The 19,266-nt window shown below is 37.6% G+C and overlaps 1 protein-coding gene across 4 annotated transcripts in view; it reads left to right on the top strand.

The window, feature by feature from the left end:
• Positions 1 to 19,266, top strand: part of CDKL5 (cyclin dependent kinase like 5) — a 227,464-nt gene that overhangs the window by 68,316 nt on the left and 139,882 nt on the right. For all 4 annotated transcript variants that reach the window (XM_054471950.2, XM_054471949.1, XM_054471952.1 and 1 more), the window contains 2 exons: positions 12,753 to 12,978; positions 16,503 to 16,537. In XM_054471950.2, coding sequence (XP_054327925.1) covers positions 12,915 to 12,978; positions 16,503 to 16,537 — 99 coding nt within the window. In that variant the 5' untranslated portion in view covers positions 12,753 to 12,914. The remainder of the gene's footprint in view (positions 1 to 12,752; positions 12,979 to 16,502; positions 16,538 to 19,266) is intronic.

The raw sequence follows: 19,266 nt of genomic DNA on the forward strand, positions 1-19,266 counted from the left end.
GAACTCTGAGTTTCTCTGATCCTATTTTATTGAGGCAGGGTCTTGCTCATCACCCAGGCTAGAGTGCAGTGGCGTGATCATGGCTCTCTGCAGCTTCGACTTCCTGTGTTCAAATGATTCTCCCACCTCAGCCTCCTGAGTAGCTGAGAGTAGCTGGGACTCAGGCATGCACCACCACGCTTGGTTAATTTTTTGTAGACGCAGGGTTTTGCCATGTTGCCCAGGCTGGTCTCGAACTCCTGGAGTCAAGCGATCGGCCTGCCTCAGCGTCCCAAAGTGGTGGGATTGCAGGCGTGAGCCAACGCCCCTGGCTCTGATCCCATTTTAGCTCTGTTTTTCTTTTCTTTCTTCCTTTTTTTTTTTTTTTTTTTTGAGACAAAGTCTTGCTCCGTCGCCCAGGCTGGAGTGCAATAGCAAGATCTCAGCGCACTGCAACCTCCACCTCCTGGGTTCAAGTGATTCTCCTGCCTCAGCCTTCCAGGTAGCTGGGATTACAGGCATGTGCCACCATGCCCCGTTAATTTTTTGTATTTCTTTTTTTTTTTTTTTAGTAGAGATGGGGTTTTTGCCACGTTGGCCAGGCTGGTCTCTAATGCCTGACCTCAGGTGATCCACCCGCCTTGGCCTCCCATAGTGCTGGGATTACAGGCGTTAGCCACCCAGCCCAGCCTTAGCTCTGTTTTTCAATCTGAATCCAAAGACCCTCATATTAGGAAGGGCTGGGAGTTTAGTAGGATTGGCAGTGCTGGGAGAAGTATCAAGTAGCTGGTAGAAGATACATTGGGTTGATACTGGATTTCCTACCTTGTGGAAGGATTCTGAAGGTCAAGGGTAGGGAGGCACATAACATATTTGGTAGTTTGAAATTTTTATGCTAGTAAATTGTGTATAACTCATGATAATCAGATATCTGTTTGATTTAATAAGGGGGGGCTGAATTATAAAGGATGGATTGATAAATCAAGTTACTCTCCACTATTGGGAGAATAAAGCAAAATGAAGATCATATTAATTATGGGTCAGACGGGCCCATCTAGAAAGAAAACTAAGTAGGAGTGCTTCATCTCCTTGCTTGTATTCAGCATGGAGAAGTCTTTACAAGAGGGTAATTAATTAGGGTGTTTTTCACAAGGCCGTGCCTTCCATAGAAATGGTTTTATTCTATATGTGGATCTTGAGTTTTAAGATGCTTTCCAACCATTTGAACTCTCTTATTATAACAGAAGTTTAGTCATGTACCAAATGTATTCCTATGCAATTTTCAGTGACAAAATGGTTCTCTCATTTGGATGTTTAAAAACAATGCCAGGAACAAAAACAAAACTCATGATTCAACTGATTTTGTACTCTCTTTGGGAAGAAGAAAAGACCCGTTGAGATGAAGATTATAATTTCAGTAACAAAGAAAACATTCAAGGCCCAGGCAGCTCTTAAATTCAATACTAATAATCTATGAAATAAATTATAAGCCTACGTTTCTGTCAGTTCTTTAGATACCTGCTTGTTTGCTAATACAGAAACATTGCTTAATTTTACATGTATTTTCTTAGTGTGAGTCAAATCCACCCTAAAATGCATTTGGTTATTTGTTTACACAGTTAGTGGCTGGTAATCAAAAACGCAAACAATTTTTGAGGGAGTTAGAATCTTCAGTTAGTAGGTACCTTAGAGGGCATCTAGTTTAGTACAGGATTCCTTTCTACCAGGGACAAACTGTTTACAGAAGCCCCTTCCTGCCTCTTGCGAGGTTCCTCCTGGTCTGTTCTGCTTCAGATATACAGGCCTTCTCTGTTCCTTGAACTTATCAAACTCTCTAAGACTCTTTGTACTGCCTTGAACACTCTTCTCATAGCCCTGGTGGCTTGGAATTTTTACATGGAACAGATTTCTCTGAAATACTGCCTTCTCAGACAAGCCTTCCCCAGATCTCCTACCTAAAGGACCTCTCCCCTTCCCAACTGCCATAACTCTATCATAAGACCCTGTTTTATTTCCTTATAATACTTGTCACTGTCTGAAATTATCATATTTATTGTCTATCTCCTTTAGCTCCATGAGAGCAGGAGCATGGTCCATGTTGTTCACCACTATATCCTGAAGTATCTACAATAGTGGCTGTCCCATTGTAGGCATCTGACAAGTATGACAAAAATGAGACTGAATGAATAACCATTGATGATTGATCATTTTGTTAATGTTAAAACCAAACTCTGTAAAATATTTTAAAGAGGTTTATTCTGAGCTAATGTGAGTGACCATGGTCTGGGGAACAGTCTCAAGAGCCCTGACAAAATATGTCCTAGGCTATCAGATTGCAGTCTGCTTTTATATGTTTTAGGGAGAGAAGAATTGTAGGTAAAATCATCAGTCAGTACTTGGAGGATGATGTACATTGGTTCAGCCAAGGTAGTGGGGGATCATAGGTGGATTAAAGGATTTTCTGATTCGCAGTTGGTTGGAAGAGTTAAGCTTTTTCTAAAGACTTGAAGTCAGTAGAAAGAAATACTACAGTTAAGATAAGGGGGTTGTGGAGGCCAAGGTTCTTGTTATGTAGATAAAGCCTCATAGGTAGCAGCTTTCAGGGAGAATACATGATAAATGTCTCTTTTCAGACCTTAAAGGTGTCAGGCTCTCAGTTAATCTCTCCTAGGTTGGGGGAAAGGCCCAGAAAGGAAAGGCCTGGCTGCACTAATGGAGATTCTGTTGGCCCTGTGACAGTTATTTTAAAATATGTCAAAGAAATATATTTTGAGGTAAAATATTTTGATTGCCTTCAGGGTCTGCTATTTGTCATGTGATGCTATAACACAGTAAGATTGGAAAGTAAGCCACATTATACTTTATACTAGGTTAATCATCTCTGATGAGGCTTTATGGTTTGTGGGGCGTGACTTAACCCCTGCTTTGCCTGACCTTAGGTGTTGTTTATAATTTGATATCTTATTGCCACAGTGTCTGGTTTGCCAGTCTTATGATCGCCATCCAAAAAGAGGGAGTATAACGAGGTATGTATGACCTCTCTTCCTGGCTGGGAATTCAGTTTTTCAGGTTTCTCTGGGGTGCCCTTGGCCAAGAAGGAGTTTGTTTAGTCAGTTGGGGGGGTTTAGGATTTTTTTTTTTTTTTCTTTTTGAGATGGAGTCTTGCTCTGTTTTCCAGGCTGGAATGCAGTGGCACTATCTCGACTTACTGTAACCTCTGCCTCCTGGGTTCAAGCAATTCTCCTGCCTCAGCCTCCCGAGTAGCTGGGATTGCAGACACACGCCACCACCCCGGCTAATTTAGGATTTTATTTTTGGTTTACATGGTCCAATCACTACTGAGCTGAAATTTGTCTCCTTTTTGCTTTTACCACTGATCTTAGTTCTGTCCCCTGGAATAAATCACTGGTTCTATTCCATTTTTTCCAAAGTCTTCAGACATTTGGATGTCAGTCATCTCTCACTGAGGCCAAACTCACCTGGTTTCCTTACCAGTTCCTCATCTGGCATGGTTTTAGGCGAGTGGTCACTATCCAGGTTATCAGTTATTGGTAATTTTTGGTTTTGTTGTTGTGATACCCAGCACTAAACATAGTGCATTATGTGGTGTCTTGAACTTCCGAGAGAGAGAGAGAGAGAGAACAGTTAAACTTTCTTGTTTAATGTGATACTGCAATGCTTTGTCTTTGATAAAAATTATTTTTTAATACATATAAATGACGAAGGAACTATTTATATATGAAATCATTATCAGAAATATTCTGAGGTCTTAAAAGCTTGTTTTATAATGGAATATAACAACATAGAAATACATTAAACATAAGTATATACTCTAATGAACAATTATAAGTGAATGTCTATTTAACCATCACTCAAGACATAGAAATAGTGCCCCAGGAAGCCCTCCTGTGTTGTGTTCTGTTTGTGTTGTCTTGTCTAGCCTTTCCCTTTCCCTTTCTCTTTCCCTTTCTTCCTTCCTTTCTTTCCTTTCTTTCCTTTCTTTCTCTGTCACCCAGGCAGTGCACAGTGCACAGTGCACAATCACGGCTCACCGCAGCTGTGATCACCTAGGCTCAAGGAATCCTCCCACTTCAGCCTCCCAAGTAGCTGAGACTAGAGGTGTTCGCCACCACGCCCAGCTAATTAAAAAAAAAAAAAAGTTTTTGTAGAGACAAAGTCTCATTATGTTGCCCAGGCTGGTCTCAAACTCCTGCGTTCAAGTAATCCTTCCGCCTCAGCCTTCCAAAGTGCCGGGCTGCTATATGTCTTTTCTCAATATCAGTCCCTCCTTAGAGGTAATTAATATCCTGATTTTTTACAATAAACACTTCCTTGATCACTTTTTTATACAGTTACCACTTACATATACATACTTAATATGGTTGATAGTTCAGCTTTGCCTGTTTTTAAACTGTATATAAAAGAAACTGCTGTTGTATCAGTTTTCTGTTGCATAATAACTTACCACATGCTTAGCCACGTTAAGACACCATATATTATTAGTTCACAGTTCTGTAGGTTCCCAGCCTGATCTTTTTATTACTTGTGTTTTCTGTTTCATGAATTTTTGCTCTTACTCATTTCTTTCTTCACATTTTCATTGGGCTCATTTTGTGTTTCTTTTGTTTAGCCTCTTGAGTTTGATGCTTAATTCATATGTTTCCAGTTTTTAGTATTTTCTGATATATGCATATAAGATTCTTAATTTCCTCCTTAAGCATTGTTTTCTTTCCATAGATTTGTATTTTTGTTATTGTTAAGTGTATTATGGTTTCTTCCTTGATTGACGTACGGATTATTTTGGGAATGTATTTATTTCCAAACATAAGAATTATTTTCTAACTACTTCTTTTGTGATTGATCAACTTTAGTTGTCGAAAGAGACCATACTTTTACTTCAGTCCTTGTAATTTATTTTATTTATTTATTTATTTTTGAGATGGAGTTTTGCTCTGTTGCTCAGGCTGGAGTGCAGTGGCGCCATTTGGCTCACTGCATCCTCTGTGATTCTCATGCCTTAGCCTCCTGAGTAGCTGGGACTACAGGCACGTGGTCATCACACCCGGCTAAGTTTTGTATTTTTAGTAGAGACGGGGTTTCACGATGTTAACCAGGCTGGTCTCGAACTCCTGGCCTCAAGTAATCTGCTTACCTCAGCCTCCCAAAATATTGGGATTACAGGCCCGAGCCACTGTGCCCGGCCCTTGTAATTTATTTTGAATTGCTTTATGGCCTAGCATATGATCAGTTTCTGTGAATGTTGTATGTGTGCTTGGAGAGGAAAAAAACATATTTTGCAGTTCTTTGCTATAGTTTATATGTTCATTTGGTCAAATTTTAAAAACATGTTCAATGTCTTCTATATCCTAATATTTTTCTCTTTCATTTCTCTTTTTTTTTTATGCTATCTAGCATTCTAAGTTATTTTTATAGTTTGATCTTTCACCTTTTGGACCTTTTAGTTCTGTCACAATGTTCAGTCTTTGGTTTTTTTGTGTTTTTTTTTTTTTTTTTTTTTTGAGACGGAGTCTCGCTCTGTCGCCCAGGCTAGAGTGCAGTGGCTTGATCTCGGCTCACTGCAAGCTCCGCCTCCCGGGTTCATGCCATTCTCCTGCCTCAGCCTCCCGAGTAGCTAGGACTACAGGCGCCCACCACAATGCCCGGCCAGTTTTTTTGTATTTTTTTAGTAGAGACAGGGTTTTACCATGTTAACCAGGATGGTCTCAATCTCCTGACCTCGTGATCCGCCCGCCTCGGCTTCCCAAAGTTGCTGGGATTACAGGCGTGAGCCACTGTGCCCGGCCAGTCTTTGGTTTTTATTGAATTAACCCTACCATTGTTTTGTAGGCTATTGCTGATCATTTATAGGCTATCCCTGACCCAAAGTCTTTTGGGATCATTTTCTTTTTCAGTTGTTTCTATTGGTTCTTGTTCGTGGTATCTTACCTTGCATATTTGGCCATCTTTGATTATGTACTGCACATTGTAAATGAGAAATTATCTGTAGCAGTATTGTGAGGCCTGGTTGATGCCATCTTCCCTCAGAGCGTTGCTTTTTTTCTTTGTTTCACTCAGACAACTGGTGGCTTTAACAATCTGAATGTGGAACCACCTTAATCCAAAGTACATTTAAAGATTTTATCTAGATCACCCAGATGACATAAACCTACAGTTCAAGTTTGTCCAAGGGCTGATTTATTTCTGTTTTTTCTTATCCTGGGAGTATATCCTGGGGTTTTGGCTTCAAATGAGTGGTGATTTATCAAACTTTCTCCTTATTTATAAAAATTTTATTTTTAATGATTATGGATACTTAATAGTTGTATATATTTATGGGATACGTGTTATATTTTGATACAAGCATACAATATGTAATGATCAGAGTAATTGGGGTATTCATCATTTCAAGCATTTATCATTTCTTTGTGTTAGAAACCTCCCAATTCCACTTTTAGTTATTTTGAAATATACAATAAATTATTGCTAACAAACTTTCTCATTTTGAGACACCTTGACTTTGAATTTTGTGTTCCTTGATCTCTAACGATTTCAAGAGCAAGCCTGTTTTTCTCTCATTTTCTGCATCTTCAAATACCAGAAAAGCTAAAATAGTTTTGGGTGGTTTGGATTGTCTCTCTGGGTTCTATTCTTTTGCTTTGATTGCTTTGATTTTAGCCAGGTAAGTCTTCACAATCTTGTTAAGTGTTTGGAGCTTTTAAGATGTTTCTGAAAAGTATTCCCTCTAGCATTTGTATTTGTCTGTAAAGGGACATTTCATCCAAGGTATGTAGTTTGCCATCACCAGAACTAAAACGTTTTAGTTTTTATGCCTTAAAAAAAAAAGATTAATCAGTTATATTCATATAAAATTGCAGCTAAATCTAATATGGCATAATTTTTTTCTTCAGTATGAATACTGGTATTTAAAAGACCATTCTTGACATCCAAGATATGTATCCACTCACATCATTATTTTTTATTTTTATTTGTTTTGAGACCGAGTCTCTTTCTGTCACCCAGGCTGGAGTGCAGTGATGTGATCTTGGCTCACTGCAACCATCACCTCCCAAGCTCAAAAAATTCTCGTGTCTTAGCCTCCTGTGTAGCTGGGACTACAGGCACCCACCACCACACCCGGCTAATTTTTTGGTATTTTTTCTAGAGACGGGGTTTCACCACGTTGGCCAGGTTGGTCTCCAACTCCTGACCTTAAGCAGTCTGCCTGCCTAAGCCTCCTGAAGTGCTAGGATTACAGGCGTGAGCCACTGTACCCAGCCCCACTCACATTCTGATTCCCAGTTTTTTTTGTTTTTTTTTTGTTTTTTTTGAGACGGAGTTTTCGCTCTTGTCATCCAGGCTTGAGTACAATGGCAATATCTCAGCTCACTGCAACTTCCGCCTCCCGGGTTCAAGTGATTTTCCTGTCTCAGTCTCCCGAGTAGCTGGGATTACAGGCGCCTGCCACTGCACCTGGCTAATTTTTGTATTTTTAGTAGAGACGGGGTTTTACCATGTTGGCCAGGCTGGTCTCGAACTCCTGACCTCAGGTTATCACCCGCCTCAGCCTCGCAAAGTGGTGGGATTACAGGCGTGAGCCACCTCACCTGGCCTGATTCCCAGTTTTTATTACTCAGTTTTGACTGCCACAAAGAATAGTGAGACCAAATGTTTTTTTTTTTTTTTAATTTTTAATTTTAATTTTTTTGAGACAGTCTCGCTCTGTCGCCCAGGCTGGAGTGCAGTGGTAAGATCTCGGTTTACTGCAACCTCCGCCTTCCGGGTTCAAGCAATTCTCCTGTCTCAGCCTCCCGAGTAGCTGGCACTACAGGTGCACACCACCATACCCGGCTAATTTTTGTATTTTTAGTAGAGATCGGGTTTCATCATATTGGTCATGCTGGTCTCGAACTCCTGACCTCAAGTCATCTACCTGCCTTGGCTTCCCAAAGTGCTGGGATTACAGGCATGAGCCACCACGCCCGGCCACAAATGTTCTTTACAAATACTTATATACAGAACTTTTTGGGTCTTCTTAGTGAGAATGATTAATTTTTATCTCAAGTTTCCTTTGAAATGAACCATACCATTATTGGCAGAGAGTAGAATATTTAAATATTTCCTGAGTGTTCTTTCAAACCAGCCGTAGAAAATGAAAGAATGATTCATTTTCAGAAATGCTCTGAGCATCTTTTACCAGGAATGTGACTGACGTAGATCATCATTTAGCTGGCTCCTTGTCATTGCCATCTCAGCTCAAATGTTACCTTTTTAGAGAAGCCCTCCCTGTCTGAGTAATCATTCTTTTTCCCTCTTTCATAACAAAATACAAGATAATAGTCTCGTATTTTTTCTCCACCAGCAAAATGTAAAGTTCCATGAGGGTAAGAACCTTGCCTGTCTTATTTACCACTATGTTGTGTGTCTTATCCTGAAAACATGGGAGGCAGTCAGTAATTATTTGCTTAATGAATTAGTAAATATTTCGTCTCAAATTGTGACATCTTTTTCTCTAAATGTCAGAATAATCCTTAAAAAATTTTTGATTCCAGTGAACTAAAGTTTTCTAAGCTAAGTATAGCGAAAGGAGGTCAGTGTAGCTGGAGTGAAGCTAGTCAAGGGAGAGACTAGTAGGAGATGATATCAGGAGGGGAGGTCAAGGCCTGTGGCTCCTGTGGATTTTGGTTTTCACTCTTAATGATATGGGAGGCCATTAGAGGGTTTTGAATGAGAAGTTTATGAGAAGTGACATGGCCTGAGTTATCTTCAAGAGTTACTCTGACTTCTTTAAGGTCTGTAGGAATCTGTAGGGATACTGAAGAATGGTCTATTCTGGGCTCTCACATATGTTCTATTGGTTAAGTTATTTATCTGTGCCAGAACCACCCTGTCTTAATTTCCCTCACTCTGTTATAATCCTCAACATATTCAGTAGGGCATCCTGCCAGATCCTACCCTCAAAGCCTAGTGCTCTTGTAACTTTTCTTATCTTTCTTACTCTTTTCTTTTTCTTATTCTTTGCTGCTCATACTTGTAGTAGGAGGGTGTTGCTTCTACTTGGAACTCTGCCCTTCCATATATATTTTAAAATCAGCTTGTCTTAATTCTTTAGAGAACCTTGTTGGGATTGTGATTGGAATTGCATTGACTGTATAGATCAATATGGAAAGAATTGATACCTTTATAGTTTTGAATCTTCCTAGCTGTAAAATTTAGATAACTTATTTAGGTGTTTTTTAATGTCTTTGAGTAAAGTTACATATATATTTGAAAAGTGGTTTTGAATATCTTTTGTTAAATTTTATGTGCTTTTTAAAATTATTGTAAATGTGGTTTGTTTTTGTTTTTCTTTGAGACAAGGTCTGGCTCTATTGTCCAGGCTAGAGTGCAATGGCACAATCTTGGCTCACTGCAGCCTCCGCTTCCCAGGCTCAAACCATCCTCCCATCTCAGCCTCTGGAGTAGCTGGGACTACAGGCATGCTCTGCCACATGCAGCTAATTTTTATATATTTTGTTGAGGCTGGATTTTGCCATGTTGCCCAGTCTGGTCTCGAACTCGTGAGCTCAAGCAATCTGCTTGCCTCGGCCTCCCAAGTGCTGTGATTACAGGTGTGAGCCATTATGCCCCGCCCATAAATGTGATTTTTAAAAATTGCATTTCCTATTTCTTACAAATGGTCTTTACAAATGCTGCTGATATTTGTGTATTAAGCTTATGTTCAGCTACCTTGCCAAACACTAATAATTCCAATAATTTATGAATTCTTTTGAATTTTCTATGAGGTAATATCTGCAAATTCTGTTTTCGTTTCCCTCTTTTCAATCATACATTTTATTCATTTATTGTTTCTTATTTTACTAAGCCAGCTATAACCCGCAAGGATGTTTTTGTTTTGTTTTTGTTTTGTTTTTGTTTTTGTTTTTGAGACAGGGTCTTGCGGTGTCGCCCAGGCTGGAGCGCACTGGTGCGATCACGGCTCACCGCAGCTTTGCCCTCCTGGGCTCAAGCAATCCTCCCGCCTCACCATCTGAGAGTAGCTGGAACTACAGGTGTGCACCACCACACCCGGCTAGTTTTTGTAGTTTTTCTAGAGAAAGGGTTTCACCACATTTCCTAGGCTGGTCTTGAATTCCTGAGCCTGAGTGATCCGTCCACCTCAGCCTCCCAAAGTGCTGGGATTATGGACATGAGCCACTGTGACTGGCTAGGATGTTTAATACTAATGTTAATAAGTATTAATAGGAGAACTCCTTGTCATGTTTTTGTTTGTTTGGTGGAGACAGGGTCTCACACTGTTGCCCAGGCTAGTGTCCGGTGGCGCAATCACGGCTCACTGCAGCTTTGACCTCCTGGGCTCAAGTGATCCTCCCGTCTTAGCCTCCCACAACCATGCCCACCAGGCTAGGTTTTTTTGTTTTTGTTTGTTTTTTTTTTGTTTTTGTAGAGACTGGGTCTCCCTATGTTGCTCAGGCTGGTCTCTAATTCCTGGGCTCAAGCGATCCTTCTGCCTTGGCTTCCTAAAGTGTTGGGATTATATGCGTGAACCACTGTGCCTGGGCACATGTTCTTAAGTTTTAAAGGGACTGTGTCTACTGTTTCACATTTAAGAATGATGTTTATTGTAGGTTTTTGTCAGATGCCTTATCAGGATATGCACATTTTAAAATCACCTAATTATGTATATATTGCTTTTTAGAAAATTTGCACCAATTTACATTTCTACCATCAGTGTATGGAAGGGCACTCCTTGACAATACTTATCCACATCACATGGGGTATTCTTGTTAAAAGCTTCAGATTTTATAGGCAGTAAGGAACTTCTTGTTTAGATTTGTTTCTTCCTTTTAAAACAATATTTTATGTTGTTACCACTGTTATTCTTAGAGATGGGATAAGCTTTTTGAAACAGCTTATTTTGAAAATATTTCAGATTTAGAGAAAAATTGCAAAAATAGTGCAAAGAATTTCCTACTTCCTATACCCTTGACCTATATTTTCCAAGTGTTAATATTTTATCATATTTGCTTTATCATTCTTTCTGTCTTTTTTTCTCTTCCCTCATACACACATGTCATTTTTCTCAGTGGTTTAAGTTGTAAACATGATGTCCCTTTAAAAACTTTAGTGCTGTTTCTTAAAAATGAGAGCATTGTTTTATATAACCGAAGTACTAATATGAAAATTAGAAAACTACTGACAACAGTACTATAATCTGTGAACATTTGAATTGTATCAATTGTTCTTCATAGCAAAAAAAGAACAAAAGCGTTTTCTTGTCCAGGATGTAATCCAGGATCATGCATTGTATTTCATTGTCATATCTCTTAATCTTCTTTAATCTGGAATATCGCTTCTTGTTACTCAGTTGTTTCTTGTCTTTCATGACCTTGACATTTTAAAAGAATATGGGCCAATTATTTAGTAAAATGTCCCTCAGCTTGGGCTTGTCTCTTGCTTCTTGTGGTTAGATTCAGGTTTTGCATTTCTGGCAGGAATGCCACAGAAGGGGTGATGTGATACATCCTGTCAGGGGTCATATAATGTTGGTTTGTCCCCTTATTGATGATGTTAACTTGATCATTTAATTAAGGTGGTGTCTGGCAGGATTCTTCAGTGTAAAATTACTATTTTTCTTCTTGTAATTAATAGGTATCTTGTGGAGAGATACTTTGAGATTAGATAATATCCTGTTTTCCATCAAATTTTCAACCACTAGTTTTAGCATGTATTGATCATACTTGCTTGAAATAATTATTACCAGAGTGATTGCCAAATGGCAATTTTCTAATTTTATCACTACATTTATTATTTGGAATTATACTTTGCAAAAGAGCTTTCTCTTCTCCCCCATTTATTTATTTATGTCAGTAAGGACTTTAAAAAAATCATATGGGTTATAATCTGTTACTGTGCTTATTTACTTTGTTGCTCAAATATTCCCGATTAGGCCAGTGGGAGTCACATCAGTCTGACTCCTGTGTCCTTTTGAGGTACCCCTATCATTCTTTGAGCATTTCCTTACTTTCTGGCACCACAAAAATATGCCCTAGGCTCCTATGGTCCTTCTCCTGCCCCACCCTTGGAATCAGTCATTTCTTCAAGGAACCCTAGTTCCTTTTATTAGAGCACCAGCTGTGTTCATAGCTATAGGGGTATCATTGCTTCTAGGCCTTCTCAGCAGACAGAGCTAGGAAACGTATGTATGTGAGTACACATTTACACAAACACCTTTATATCTGTCTATACTCCTATATATTAAAAACTGAGCTTATATTGTTAACTCCACTCCAAGCCTTCTCCCTTTTTATATTTGTTGCTCCCTTTTATGAGAATAAGAAACCAAGGTCAGTATACTCACAGAATATTTACCTATTTGCTCAGTCTTAGAACACACACAAATAAGTTTCTGGTCATTGCATAAAAGCAGGTAGCTAAGTAGAATATAGTATTTCTTTATAATTCTTTTTATTTTTAGCTTTAGGAGAGTAGATAGTGAAAATGGTGTTTTTAAAAGTTACCTGTGGTTAATTCGTTTGTCCTTGTCCCCAAAAGTGGGGTTATATTATTCATTTCAAATACAGAGAGGTTCATTTGTTTGTTTGTATTCATTCCATTTTGGTTTGTTCGCTCCTATTACTGTTGGTTTCTTCTTTATTTTAAGTGTATAAAACATTAAAATGGATTGAAAAATAACTATACAAAAAGGTAAGATTGGTTACTAGAGTACTGCAAATATAAAACTTACAGTTTTTAATTGTGTTTGTTTTTTTCAGGGAGTCATTTAATACTTCGTGATTAGAACAAATATGTGAAAGTTCCCACCAACCAGTGAGAATTTTTTCCTTCAGACGGTTTTGGATCTTACGGCACAGCTTTCTGAGAAGTTCTTTTGGTGCCATGTTTTGTGGCTTGCATCAAAAGAGGAGTTTGTCTTCATGAAGATTCCTAACATTGGTAATGTGATGAATAAATTTGAGATCCTTGGGGTTGTAGGTGAAGGTAAGTTGGAATTTTTGCGTTCCTTGAGTTTTGAGCAATGAACAGTTAGTTATTCCTACCACCAAAAAGTTACTAATTAGATCCTGTTAATTTAACCTGTATCAATTCACATGTGTGTCTAAGAGTAAAATATAAAAAATAAAATTACTCTTAAACAATTTGAGTCTCACTCTCCAATAAAAAATTAACATTTTAAAACCTTTAAAGTTTAATAAATCAAAGATTTTTTTCCCTTTTCTTTTAAAAAGAGCCCCAGTGTTACAACAGTCTTTGCCTTCATTCATTTTTTTTAGCAATCATGAGTTCCTTAGTCTGCATTTTTTTTCTTGATTCCATTTTATTTTTATATCAGCTAGGCTTATTTTGAATAACTTAAATTTCATTCATTCATTCATTCATTCAAGACCGAATCTCACTGTTACCCAGGCTGGAGTGCAGTGGCACGATCTCGGCTTACTGCAGCCTCTGCCTCCTGGGTTCAAGCGATTCTCCTGCCTCAGCCTCCTGAGATTACAGGCGTGAGCCACTGTGCCCAGCTAATTTTTGTATTTTCAGTAGAGACTGGGTTTCACCATGTTGGTGAAATTTTACTTAATACCTGGTAAATAAACAAATAAGTAACTTCTGTTTCTTTGAAAATGGGAGACTATGTTTTGTAAATTCTGAGGCATACAATTTGATCTCTGAAATCAGGGTGTATCTTAAAATCAGTATCATGTCACAGTTTAATTGGCAGCATTCTCCCTTTCCTAATAGTACATAAAATAATGCTCATGACCAATGATATACCATTGATTTGATGAAATATGATGTCATTTTGTATAAACTGACTCCTAAAAAAAAAATCGTTTCTTCTGATGTTTCCTGCTTAGTAATTTTTGCTCTAGACTTAAAGATAACTTTGGAAATTTTGATAAATGATTCTGTTAACAGAGGATAAGTGATTATAATTATGGTTTCTTAGCATTTATATCTTTAAAGCATATGTTACAAAAATTTCATATTTCAGAATTTTCAAATAAACTTTGAATTCCTAAAGGACTAAAAAAGTTCACCTATGTGAACAGCAAAGCTGTTATTAAGTTTTTAAGTTGGCAAATCCTTTCAAATACATAGAAACAATTAAAATAAAGAGTTTAATCATTGGATGCTTGTTTCAAGGTCTGAAATTCAAACCATACAAAACAAATAGGTCTTTGTTCCTTCACTAGTCGACTCCTCTTCCATTTCTTCGTCAATGTTATGTAAAAATTCATTTTCAGTGTCTTGCCTACCATCTGTTCTGGAATAGCCTATTTTATTTTTCAAAAGTATTAGAATTAGAGACCAATGCAATAAAGCTGCTGACTGGGAAGGCTAGCACCTAGGGTGTAACAAGGTTAGAATGTTCCAGATTCTGGGCCTGTTTTTCTGGATCATAACTAGTTTTTCTCAGTATAGCCATAGGTGATCATCTTCTTTGGGATTGGCTCAAAATTACCAGACTGTTATATATATATCAGAATATGTTACTTTAAGTTGTAATCAGAACCACCATTGCTGTATGTTTCTTTCTTTGGAAAGCACCTCACGTATATTTTTGGCTAGGATATACATATAAAGTATATAAAAATCTGTCGCCAGGAACGGTGGCTCATGCCTATAATCCCAGCACTTTGGGAGGCTGAGGTGGCGGATCACAAGGTCAAGAGATCCAGACCATCTTGGCCAACATGGTGAAACCCTGTCTCTACTAAAAATACAAAAATTAGCTGGGTGTGGTGGCGGGTGCCTGTAGTCCCAGCTACTCAGGAGGCTGAGGCAGGAGAATCCCTTGAACCCAGGAGGTGGAGGTTGCAGTGAGTGAGCTTGCGCCACTGCACTCCAGCCTGGTGAGAGAGCGAGACTCTGTCTCAAAAAAAAAAAAACACACACACACACACACACACACACACAAACCCTGTCAAGCAAACTCTGCATTCTTGTAGTTTAGACAGTGTATTTTTTACCCCATAGAAAAACTGGCATAGGCAGTTAGAATTGGACAGTTGCCTGGCAATTGTGGAGTTAAGTTAGATGGTTATAATGGCTGGTTCTATGCTAACTGTGATAATAGGATTCATCCATCTCTACCAAAGTGAGGGAGACTTGTTCAGGTCCCATAGACTGTGTTGGAGACACATTTCCCAATTTTGTATCCCTGAAGCCCCCTTCTTATAGATGAATGCAGGCTTGCCAGTCTGCTAATGTTAATGTTCTTGATGTTTCTGCAAAGCTCAGCTATCATTCATTACATTTTTATTCTCTTAATTAGATTTTTCACATTATAATTTTAACCTCAGTTTCCTGGGTACTTCGCTGTCAACTCTGTTCTACTTCTAAGGAAGAAGTCTATTGCCTTGATAATAGGATAAGTAACCCCAAAGGTGGTTACTTGTTGAAACACACCAAAGACAGTGGGAGTGCTTGTGGCCTTTGTGCATGAACTGAGTCTTTATTTATGGCAAAAGGTAGCAAATCCTACTAGCTATTAGTTGGAATACTGAGGCCTGGACTACCTTGCCAGTCAGGAGAGACATTCAGCTGGGTGTGGTGGTGCATGCCTATAATCCCAGCACTTTGGGAGGCTGAGGTGGGAGGATTACTTGAGGCCAGGAGTTTGAGACCAGCCTGGGCAACATAGTGAGACCATGTCTCTACAAAAAAACTTAAAAAACAAAACAAAACAGAAAAAAAAGAAAAAGGGGGGCATTTCAGTATCCTAGAGGAAGATTTTAATGTCTTCTAGAACAGATAATGTATTTGGTGGGCTCTGTGCTTGAGCTTACTATTGGGATGTCATTAGCTCTTAAGGTTTTTTTGATTGTTTGTTTGTTTGTTTTTGAGATGGAGTCTTGCTCTGTCGCCCAGGCTGGAGTGCAGTGGCGCGATCTGGACTACTGCAACCTCTGCCTCCTGGGTTCAAACGATTCTCCTGCCTCAGCCTCCTGAGTAGCTGGGATTACAGGCACTTGCAACTATACCCAGCTAATTTTTGTATTTTTAGTAGAGATGGGTTTTCGCCATGTTGGCCAGGCTGGTCCCGAACTCCTGACCTCAGGTGATCTGCCAGCCTCGGCCTCCCAAAGTGCTGGGATTATAGGCGTGAGCCACTGTGCCTGGCCTAGCTCTTAAGTTTTAAGTTCCACAGAATCTTCTGAGTTAATTTTCATTTATTCTCAAAGTTCTTGAGACCAAATCTTGTCTTCATAAATGTGTAACCCTACATTTAAACATATCGCCAGTGAAATTTTCTTTAAAAAGAAACATTTAAAAATACTTGTTGGAAGAAATGACTTGTCTATACTCTTGATTTATAATAAATGTATAATAAAGTATGTTCCATTTGTATGTGGCTCATTATTGCATTATCACTATAGAATCTTGTCACTTTAGTAGTCATTATTATAACACTGAGAAGCAATGTCAATATAGCAGAGCTTTGATTTCTTCAAGACCTGTAGTTTGTATGCGTGCCCTTGATTGTTTACTTCTTTTTATTATAGGAGCCTATGGAGTTGTACTTAAATGCAGACACAAGGCAAGTACATTATTTTTAAAAAGAAATATCTGTATATGTTTAACTGTTTTGAAACTAATGTAGTGGTCTTTGCATGTGGGCATGTACAGGTTGAGCATTCCTTATCTGAAATGCTTGAGACCAGAAATGTTTTGGATTTTTTTGGATTTTGGAATATTTCCATATATATAATGAGATACCTTGGGGATGGGACCCAAGGCTAGACACGAAATTCATTTATGTTTCATATATACTTAATACATATAGCTTGAAGGTAATTTTATGCAATATTTTAAGTTTTTGCCTAAAACAAAGTTTAAATACTTATATGTGGAATTTTCCACTTATGGCATCATATCAGTACTCAAAGTTTTGGATTTTGGAGCATTTTGGATTTTTGAATTAGGGATGCTCAACCTATAATTAAAACTCTGGTTATGATGATGTTGTTTAATGAAGTGGAATTAATATGTGAATGCTGCCAGAAAGACACTACTTTTAGATAAGCTTGATCATGGTTGGGTAGTCCTTAGTTCTTAGCAATCACGTGCTTTTTTTTTTTTTTTTTTTTTCAACTGACCTATGCCATGCACCTCATAATGACATTTAGATCAATAGTGGACAGCATGTATGATGGTGGTCCTGTAAGGTTATGATATGGTATTTTTTGTTTAGATAAAAAACATTTTCAGATACACAAATACTTATCATTGACTATGGTACTCAGTAAGGTAACATGCTATACAGGTTTGTAGCCTTGGAACAATAGGCTATACCATGTAGCCTAGATGTGTAGTAGGCTATACCATCTAGGTTTGTGTAAGTACACTCTATGATGTTTGCACAGTGATAAAAATCACCTGACATATTTTTCAGAATGTATTGTTGTCATTAAGTGATGCATGACTGTATAAGTGAAAAGCTGCCTAATGGGAAAAGAGAAAAGGTGGTGGGATGGGAATAAGAAGGCAGGGCAGTGACAGATTTAATTTATGTTCAAGTACTTATGAGCAAAGAGAAGTTTTTTTTTAAATTATTTTTCATGTAGACCCATTAACTTAGATTGCTTGATGCATTTGAATCCAGATTTTGAAGGGTAGTAAGGTAGGTGTTTGGATATGAGCTAGAACTTGGGATAATAGTGTAGATTATGATTACTGGCTATAGTTGATTACCCTTGAACAGCTGTGAAATGAACCTTACTAGAAATTATTTTACTATGATAATAATCACAAATTATTCAGAGAAGTTATTTGAAGTTTCCATAGCTGTTGTTCAGTGGTAAGCATGTTTTACTGGGAGAGTAACTTTCAGATGGCAAGTGTTGAAACTGTAACAAACATTAGTTTAAATATTTTTTTATTATGGCATACCTAGTCTGAGTATTTGACTTCATTTACATATAATTTGTTAAGACCAAGGTTTTAAGTTTTTTCGTGATGTTTTAGAATGATATAATTTATGTCTGTGATGATTTTAGCAATTTAACCCAAAACATTTAAACTCTTGAATCTGTCATCTATTGAAAATAATATATGTGTGTGTATGTATGTAAATATGCACACAAATAAACAAAGATGATACTCTTATATTTGCTTTGTCTTTCCTATTGTACAAAATACTACCTGCCTTTTGAATTTAAGCCTTCGTGACACTTAATATATTTTTGTGTTTAGATCACAGATCTCTTACTTCCATGCAATGGCTTTTGTATTCTTCTTGAAATTGGGTGATTGAACTATTTTATGTTAATAATAGTTATCTGAAGATCTCTTTGCCATTAAGTTTTCAAAAATGGTTAGAATACTGTTGGTTCTTGATTAAGGATGATTAAGAATTTAAAATAATAAATATAATAAAAATAAATTGAGCACCTTGAACACCTTAAGAAATATTACTGTAGTTTGAAATTAAACAAATGAAAAGCTCCCTAATAAAATGCTAAATGCTATACTTTTAATGACTTGCCTTTAGTTATAAGTTTCTGAAGCTTAAAAAAAAATTCCTGGGTGGATATTACTTGGGAGAAATAGGTTATTAGTTTCTAAGTTAAATATGACTTTTTCCCGAACATAAAACCTCCTTTTATACAATGGCTCTGTTTATGCAACATTGCAAATGGAAACTTCAGTTCTTACTTCTAATCTTGGGTTTTAAAACTCAAAGATTTATGAGATATATACATATCTTACATATGTACATACACATATGCATACATGTATTATACGTATACATATATCTGATATATATTACACATCATGTACAGAGTCCAAATGTTTTCTCCTAGTCATTGTCATACTTCAACCTGTGACCTTTTCCTCTATACTTTCATGTAACTTTAAGCTCTCCCTCTGCCTTTTATATAAAAATAGTTTATTATTTAAATATATTGTTTTTATCTTTCTATTTACTCATTTGTTAAAATGGTTGTTTCATATACCTGGTTCTCAAAACACACACTGTTAGTGCCAGCAGAATGGGCCCAGTGTGAAAGTGGATGAGAATGGACATCTCTGCTCTTAGGAAACCAACTCTAAATGTGAACTCTGATTTTTAGTTACTGTGTGTAGGGCACTTTGAATTACAAGGATAAATAAACCATACTTTTCTTGCCTTTATATGGCTTATGGCCTGTCTGAAGAGATAGAAGAATAAATAACTTAAAAAAAAACAAGCCTGTGAGGTTGCTTCAAATGAGATACATCTAAAACATTTCTCTCTTTGCTGTCCTTCACTACATGAGGTCACAC

The sequence above is a fragment of the Pongo pygmaeus genome, chromosome X (assembly GCF_028885625.2).
Source record: "Pongo pygmaeus isolate AG05252 chromosome X, NHGRI_mPonPyg2-v2.0_pri, whole genome shotgun sequence".
Lineage (NCBI taxonomy): Eukaryota > Metazoa > Chordata > Mammalia > Primates > Hominidae > Pongo > Pongo pygmaeus.